This window comes from Cyrtonyx montezumae, unplaced genomic scaffold (genome assembly GCF_038088225.1).
Source record: "Cyrtonyx montezumae isolate F1298 unplaced genomic scaffold, pur_monq_1.0 scaffold_0, whole genome shotgun sequence".
In the NCBI taxonomy this organism is placed as follows: domain Eukaryota; kingdom Metazoa; phylum Chordata; class Aves; order Galliformes; family Odontophoridae; genus Cyrtonyx; species Cyrtonyx montezumae.
Window position 1 is genome coordinate 13232413 of NW_027071824.1, and position 8883 is coordinate 13241295.

General features: G+C 40.2%; 1 protein-coding gene and 1 long non-coding RNA gene across 3 annotated transcripts in view; one reads left to right on the plus strand and one right to left on the minus strand.

Moving 5' to 3' along the window:
- LOC136060469 (uncharacterized) overlaps nt 1–2188 on the minus strand; it is a 4903-nt gene extending 2715 nt beyond the window's left edge. Inside the window, exon 1 of the long non-coding RNA XR_010623364.1 lies at nt 2169–2188. This is a non-coding gene — a long non-coding RNA (uncharacterized LOC136060469). The remainder of the gene's footprint in view (nt 1–2168) is intronic.
- RHOQ (ras homolog family member Q) overlaps nt 1–8815 on the plus strand; it is a 15140-nt gene extending 6325 nt beyond the window's left edge. Inside the window, exons 3-5 of one of the 2 annotated variants that reach the window (XM_065754948.1) lie at nt 6989–7153; nt 7757–7852; nt 8584–8815. In XM_065754948.1, the coding sequence (XP_065611020.1) occupies nt 6989–7153; nt 7757–7852; nt 8584–8739 (417 nt within the window). In that variant the 3' untranslated portion in view covers nt 8740–8815. The remainder of the gene's footprint in view (nt 1–6988; nt 7154–7756; nt 7853–8583) is intronic. The other variant, XM_065754957.1, reaches the window with a different exon arrangement.
- Nucleotides 8816–8883: the final 68 nt, after the last annotated feature.

Consider the following 8883-nt stretch of genomic DNA (forward strand, 5'->3'; position numbering starts at 1 on the left):
GTGTCAAGATGCAGGTGGCAGAATGATTCTTCAGAGCAAAGGAACATCTGTTAGCATCCTAGGTGAGCTGATTGCATTAGGTGAATAAAACACAGACTGAATGCACCTCAAGCAGCTTCCACTAAATTAGATGTAGCCATGAGTGCTAAAAGATCATCTGTAGGGCTGCCTGCTTTATTGCCCTGGTTGTTCTGGTTTGCAGCTGGGATGCAGCGTTGGAGTGAATTGCTCATGGCTGCAGTCACCAAAATGGGATGACTTCCTTATGTGGAAAAAGTGAAAATCTGAGGTGGGAAGAGTGCTGTTCATAAGGTCACTGAACATAAGGAGGAAACCAGCACAGCAGCTCATCACAGCCTGGTGATTTCCCATGGGTCATCAGTGAAAGGGCTTCCCAGGCATTCATTGCGCTGCTTCCTTGGAGCTCGGTAAGGGATGGACAAGAGGTAGAGGTGTGTTCAAGTGAAAATGTGCATGCAGTCAATGGGATCCGTGTTCCACTGTGGAAGATGCTAAATGATATGTCTGAGAGAGAAAATCTGGGGACGGCTTCTTTTAGAAAACCAGAGAGAAATTAGGAAGTTGAAGTTACTGTGGTAATGGAGAGAAGTGCTCTGTTGAGACTGTCTTGGGAAATAGTGAGCATCACCTCATGCCAAGATGTAGGATTTGGACAGTATTTAATCCCACATTAAGACTAGGATCAATTTTGATCACTTAAAAGCAATTTTATGTATAATAAAGGGCATATTCTGTCCTTCTTGTCTCAGTGCTCTAAAATCCATCTTAATAGGCTCCATCTTTCAACTGGTTATTGCTCTATATGCAGAAAAGCCTTTCAGACATGTAAGCAGCAGCATAGTTCTCAGCACGCCAGAAGGGAAGTTCTGTCAGAAGAAAAATCATAATTCACAAACCCTGTTTTTTTTTCAATGTATAATTCATACCTCCTTTGAACAGTCCTCCTCACAGGAATTCAGAGATGGATTTAGATTAGCTTACTTCAGTTTTGGAATACAATGGGAGAGCACTTAGCCTGTATTCCTGCAGCCTTTTCTATAAATAAAAAATAGATGCTGGACCCAAATCAGCCACTTTCTGCATTCCCTGGGAAACCCATGTTAGAAGCCACAGCAGGACAACTCTGTTTTTGGCAATGCTCGCTAGAACCCCAGCAGCCAGCAAAGAGAAAGAGGGGCTGTCGTGTACTTTTTCCCTGCAGGCAAGGAACAGTCAGCTGGCTTTGCTCTGCATGTTTGGAAGCCAGGGGCTACAGATGTAGGCACCAGAGAAATCGAACACAGCGATGCACGTGACAGGCTCTGACTGCAGAGCTGGGCAGGCAGTTGCTTTGTGGTGATGCTGTGTCAGGGGCACTGTGCTGGGGACACTTCACCCTGCGCCCCTGAAAAGTGTCACAGAGTACATGCAGCCCACACTAAAACAGCTGAGAGTTTTTTAAGCCAGGGAAGTGCTTTGTATTGGGCAGTACAGGCTGATTCCCTCTCCTCCCCCACCCAGGCTTCTAGCAGAATCAGAAACCTCAGCGTGATTCAGCCCCTCAGCACAAATCTGCTTCCTGGTGTGCTTCTAGGGAGGCTGTTGCTTGCTGAAGCTCTGCCTGGTTCGTATGGCAAAGCTGCAGATTGACTTTTAACTTAGAATAGTCTGGGGGAAACAGCAGGACTTCCCCAATGCTGTAATGAGTCCTTAGGGCATGTACTAGTTACAGTGGTTATTATGGTTCTTGTTACGTTTTTCAAATCATTACAGCAGCCCTTCTGAAGTGGGAATTTCAGGGAGGAAAACAATGCAGCATTGAAGGATAGCAATGAAATGCACTCCTACAAATGGTAAAATTGAAGTACAGCGATTTCTACGAAGAGAAAACTTTCAACTGTCCTACTACATAACAGCTTACAACTTGGACATACAGCTGGGGTTGACTACCACATCTAGTGATCTGTGTGTGCCTCGCTGAGAGCCTGCGAGCAGCAGTTGTCATTACCCTGCACTACATCAAAGCTGGATTCCTCTAGCAGCTCCGCCTGAGGTCTATTTTTGGCTTCTCATCTAAAAACAGATGGTTGGGAGTGAGAACCTCCTCTTCTGATTGCTGTTGTAAGCTGTGAAAGCAACAGATGGTTGCCAATGCAGAGAGCACAAACCTAGAGTTGTCAAGTTCCAGTTTTAATTCCAGTGTGGTGTGAGCTTTATTTTGTTCCCCTCTATCGACATCATAGCTTCTCAGAATATACAACAGGCTTTTCTTTTTGTTTACAAGAGTATGGAGATATCTGCAAAGAAAACGAACAGATGTAGGTTTGTGTCTTCTTCAGTACCTGTAACAGTAGATCTTGGACATGTGAATTTCTCTGGATGTTTTGGTCAAGGTGCTGCGAAGTAGGCTCCACTAATTATCCTTCATGTCTCCAAATGGAATAGAGGCCCTAATTCCATTCCAGAGGAGAGGGAGGCCAGTGGCCTCACACCATTGCAGGGTGGGTAGGGACCTCTGTCCCCACTGCTTTTACTTGGCCACTGATACCATAAAACAGGGAAGCTACAGCAGATATTGTGGGATCTCAGCTACGCCCACACCTCTGACTTCAATTTTCTAACAAACAAAGGAAATGATGCTTCTGTGGATCAAGAAGGTTGTCTAGAAATTGAGTCTGCAGTTTGTCTTCACTGTTTTTCTAACTTTTTATTCTTTTGTTTTAAATAACCCAGTGCACTGTAAGCTGTGTACACCAAAAGCTGTCGGAAAGCTTTGCAAAGACTAATGCATTATTAAGCTAGCAAGCCCCTATGGGATGCCCGAACAGATGGGAAGATGTGAGCAGAGAGAGGATAATAACTTGCTCAGGGCAACAGATTATGTCAGCAGCAGAGTTGGGAATGCAGTTTGTGTGTTTTTAACTATGTCTTCCAGCTGAAATCCATGAAATTAGGCAACTTGAAATACAGCACAGGGTTATTCTAGTCTGAGCAAAACTTTGAAGTGAAGAATGTACTGCTGCAGAATTGCAAGACCATTCTTCATGCAAGAAGTTTTTTGAGACATCTGTATCTGAAAGTGAGGAAACACAGTAGCCAAATTTTTGATTGTGGATTAAAACATATCCACCTCATCGTCCACAATGCAGTGAAAATCATTGATTCAGTATTCCAGCCAAGGCAGCAGAAAACCTGACAGGGAGATTGTTAGGTACTATAGCAGATGGGATAAGAGCCCTGAAGGAGAGATTTTAAGGAGACAGCTAAAGATAATGCCAAATTTGCCTACAGAATACTGTGAAACTAGAGGGAAATGAACCCCCCACCCAAAAGCAAAAAGGAAAAAAAGTCCCCCAAAACAAAACCACCCCAGAACAGTCCTTCCCAGTTTGTGGTTGAGAAGCCAAGATGAATCTGCTTTCTCCATCTCATCTTCTTTCCTGTGTCTCCTTCATTGGCAGCTGTCCTTGCTTACTGCAGAGATGCTAGGTAAAAGATGGATGGTCCTGTTGTAGTATTTTCCAGATGGTGCCCATAGAAGATCATAGCACCATACAGTATTAATTTAGCCAACTCAATTGTATCCAGTTTGTTTAAAGTTATCCTCTATTTTCAGCATGCATTTTCCTATTTGTATATCTGTTTTGGGAAACAGTGAAAAATTTTCAAGTCCGGAGTATATTGGAGGAGGAGCCATGTCAGTGTAGTCTGGAGTCTTTAGGACTTTAGTGAGTATTCTGGTTCTTAGTGGCTTTCTTACACAACTTATTTATATTCGTAAATATTCCAGTTACATGCTTTAAATATTCTGATGCCTAAATGTACAAGCAGTGCCTCCCCCAGTTAGATTAGAAGTTTAATTGTTGTACAGCGTGGTGTGTACATGCGCTCAAATTGGAATTTATGTTGACTGACTTGTGTAATTAGATTTTGTCATTGCATTTAATTTTAGAATGAATCACATTTATTTCCCTTACACTAGATTCAGGAAATAAACTATAATTGAAGCAGTTTTTTTTCCAGGCTTCTCTAATATGCAGTGTAAATTCATATGGTATTTCAGATTCTTTTACTGAGTGCAAGCAGTTATTTAGACCTCATACATCAGACAAAGTTTTCAGATTTATTATTTCAGAGGAGGTTGCTGGGGAGCAGGAGCCTTTACACACCGGCAGCCTACACGATGCTCATTGTCTTTAAGCCAGGCTTTGTCTGAGGAGGACCCAGGACCACTCTAACAATGTGTCTCACTGAAACAAATGGTGGTGGGCCATTATTAGGATCAATATGAACATCATTTTCATAGCACAGGTGAGATTTAAAGGCCAGCCTGGCAGCACTGACTTGTTTCAGGCAGTAGAATTAGTGGGTATAGCCAAATTCTGTTAACTTACATCAGCACTGATGCAGTGAAGTCAATACCACATACATCTTTGGCTGTGGTACATAAAGTATCCAATCACACCGTACTTGTTTAACATCTTAAACAGGATGGACCCACAGCTTGCCCAGATGGAGCAGGGTATAAATCAAAAGGATATAAATAGATGCAGGGACAGAGAAGAAGATCAGCTCTGCACACTCCTTAAAGAGCAGTGAAAACTCTCATTCCTGGATGACTGCTGATAGATGCTGAGGAATTAAAGTGCCAATCCAAAATGTGGCTGAATGCACAAAGATTTGTATCCAATTGGGATTTAAAAAAAGAGAAACTAAACGTAAAAGTTCGGAAATAAATCAGATAAATGGGATGAGCAAATGAGTATTTGCCATGAATAAAAGGTCTGTCTGTAATGTGAAACATGTTTTAGTGTCAGTGGACTCACAGTAATTTCTGGTGACAGTTTTCTCCACTCCAATATTTAATGCGTACAGTACTCTTAATTAATGTAACCCAGTGTGAGACTTTTATAAAACTTAAGAGTTAAGTAAAGCCAACTCTTCAGTGGCAGGAATAAGGGCTATAAACTAGATTGATTTTTGTAAAATGAATAAATAAATACCCACACCTTTTTAAGAATATCTTGCGTATGATTTAGTAAAGCTGATCTGGAGAGTAACTGAGTAACTGATGGATCCACACGAGTGTTCTTGAATGCAGATTTCTGAACTCCAGGGACCAGTCTAATTTGCAGTTGTGAAGCTTCTTTTTAGGACTTTGATCTCCGCCCTACAAAACAGTGTGGTAACTCCAAGCAGGCTCTAATTGCACTCAGTAATAGAAGTGAAACACAGAGCATATACTTAAAACAAACAAACAAACAAAAAAAATCACATTTTTTGTTTTTAAGAAGTTATTTCTGCTGTCTGTGATGAATAGCCACGGTGGCTGAAAAGACTTGCTTACCAGGTCTTTCTTGTGAAATGAGATAGGACCCTGATGGTAGCAGAGAAAGAGCAGATCTTCAAATGGCCTGTCAAATGTTTCACAGTAGTTTCAGCTACCATGGTTGTGAAATTGTGTGCGCATATTTACAGCTCAGCTTACTCTGGCTTATTGACAAAACTGTAGAGTAAATAGGGCTGGCATTAAAGTCTGTGTAACCAAAATGGCACGTGAACATGGAAGAGCCTGGCCAGTGGTTGCCTCCTCACTAGCGCATAATCTCCTCCAGTGCTTGCTTGTTCCCACGTCTTTTCTCCATTTCCTGATGAAGATAGCACTCTTCTTCCCACAGCTGCAGACTTTCAGATGAACAGAGAGGTGTAGCAGAAACTGTTGTGAGGAAGTTCTCACACGATTTCTGAAATTCTAGTGATGCAATCTTAAAAACTTAACAGTTAATCAATGAAGAGCTTTTTTGAGGGTGCAGCTATAGGTTAATGATCTGGTAATACGACAGCTGCCAAGGAAACGAAAATTCAATTTGCTGGTTTGTTTCAAACATGGAGTTGAATTACATTTCTGTTTATATTTAATGAACAAATCATTCCAATATCTGTGAGATTTAATTAAGACAGGGAGCTTATGTACAGAAGAGGGAGGCTGCCACAGCCTACAGATTAACCAGGCGTTGGTGTTTATTGTGGAGCAGAAGGCACAAAACAGTCATTTTTCACCATCTTGTCAATGACAAGACTCAGTCATCTATGTTAAAAAAGTAACTAAAGTAGGAATAGTAGGCATTGGTCACTGCTACAGACCAAAAGAATCCTGGCAGAAATTAGCTGGGGCATCTTCCCTCCTGGCTAAAATATATGGCAAAATCTACTTTCTTCCTCTTGCTAGGGGGATTATGTCTGTTTTACGTTTCTAAGTACCTCTGTTTCTGTATGCGCTGGTAATCGGACTGGCAGCTTTAAATGCTATGGCTCTAAATGACCCAAATAGTAATCTTTTGAAACAGACACATGCCCCCAAAAGGACATTAATGTTTCCCTGAGAGTATTCTTGATCTTTAATTTCTGTTCCTTGCCGCTATTTGCTGAGCTTGTTTACAGAAAGCAGAGTCTGGACAAAGGAGCTCTCTTCTGATCCTTCCTTCCCCTGCCCTGATCATTAGCAACAGGACAGTAAAACTTCTTTGGCAGAAAGAAAATTTTAAGGAGCAATTTAAATATCACTTCTACATCTGATCCAAAGGGAAGGTTTACTTGTATTAAATAGCCTTAATCTAGCCTAGCTTTGTATAACCTGTGTGACTCCAGCAGTCATGTCTTGTTCTCTTTGGCTGAAAGTCCTTTTGGAACAGAATTCTTTTTTTTTTTTTCCTTTAAATTAAAACTATTTTTAAGGATACTCTTCTGTATATTCTATTACAGAGGTAAGTTTCTATCAGTACTAACACAGAGATTGTATTTCTGTTTATATTCACATACAGTCACTCTCACATGCAGATTTTATTCTGACAGCCGCACTAGCCTGGAACAGTTGTTAACATGGAAAGTTTGCCTCACCATACTTCCTGAAATAGAGTTCCTGAATAAAAAATGAATGAAATATAAGCAACAACTCAGTACTGAAGATAACGGAATTTTTCTTTCTCAGGAAGACTATGATCGTCTGAGACCTTTATCTTATCCTATGACCGATGTCTTCCTTATCTGCTTCTCAGTGGTAAACCCTGCTTCATTTCAAAACGTGAAGGAAGAGTGGGTACCGGAGTTGAAGGAATATGCACCTAATGTTCCCTTTTTACTAGTGGGAACACAGGTATCTGTTTCTGTTTAGTTTATTTAAATAATACAGTTGATTGTTTCTGCCCTTTCTTTGGTCTCACTGTTCGAGTCCAGCAGGATCTGAGCAGCACCTCTTTCTGGCTTTGCAGAGCTACCTTAAGAGTTGGCAGAAAACCTTAGATCTATGTTGCTTTCTAATAAGCACCTTCTGTTTTGTTGAAATAAATGTGATGGTCTGCAACTATCAGTCATATCCTTTACTATGGAAGCAAAGGAACAATCGGAAAAGTGAGACGATTTCCTCCTGCAACCTGTAGGTAGTAGACTGGATTCCAGTTATGAAGGGATCCCCTTGTTGCCATGATTTTTTTGAGTTTAGTTTGAGTTAGCTGCGCTGCCACTGCTAGATACCTTATTTTAACTGAAAAGCTGAATTAGGAAGTAAATGTTTTTAACTTCTAGACTGAAAGCAGCTCACAGCTTAAATTTCCAGGGCTTTTGGATCAGTGAAGATTCAGAATCTGAACAGTGAGGTGGCTCCATTTTTTTTATGCTTTAAAAAGAAGGTATTTATATAACCAGTTGACTTTTGTTTAGAAAAAAGCTATTCCAACATGACTGCAATCTTTCTTGCTAGATTGATCTTCGTGATGATCCCAAAACTTTGGCAAGATTGAATGATATGAAAGAGAAGCCTTTATCTGTGGAACAAGGACAGAAATTAGCAAAAGAGGTAAACAAGAAACTCCTAAATGAAATGACATAGCAAAGAAGCAAGAAACATCTATTTTCAATAGACTTTTTCTCCCTCTACAGCTTTGCCCATTTCTTTTACCAGTTAATATAGGAAATCTCATGACTAGTAGCTAGCAATTAACAATCACTGATTATAGCTAAGAAGCAGACCTATGGAATAGTACTTCCTTATTAGTAATAGTTCTAACTTTCTGAATAGAAACTCAGTAAAAATTATGTAAGCTTTAATCAGAGATGTTCACAGAATGATTAAGATTAGAAAGGAACTTTGGAGGTCATCTTGTCCAATCCCCATGTTGAAGAAAGATGCTGTAACCATTTGTAGGAAATCATTTCTGAATGCTGTACTTCTCTTGTAACAGCCTGTGTGGATACTGTGGATGCTTCTATTAAGACTTACTTTTGAAATTTAAATTGGTCCTGTTATTCATTTTTGCTCTTTAGTTATTGAAAATGCCTGGAGGACCTCACTGCCCATCCAAAGATTTGATTTAATATGCTTGTTTTATAAGGCAAACCAAATTAAAGAAATGCCCTGTCTTTGGCCAGAATACAAATCTTCTGTTCTTCTACAGGGAGAAGCACATTCAGATAAATTTTCAAGATCGCAGCCAAACTCTGTGGTTTTCACTATAGAAACAAATTGCTGAAGTGCAGTTCTGAACAGCTGAAATATACTGCTATTGAATTAACTTATTTTCTTGACAGATAGGAGCCTACTGCTATGTGGAGTGTTCAGCTTTAACACAGAAAGGACTGAAGACTGTTTTTGATGAAGCTATTATAGCCATTCTAACTCCAAAGAAACACACGGTGAAGAAGAGAATAGGTTCAAGATGCATAAACTGCTGTTTGATCACGTGAGATACATTTGACAATGGCCAGGCTTACTGTGAAATTCTACTGAATTTAAATACAACGCATTAAGTACACAGCAAACTTGTTTGAAAGCTAAAACAATGATTCTGCCTTCTACAACCAGTGAAATCCAGAGGAATACAATCAGAA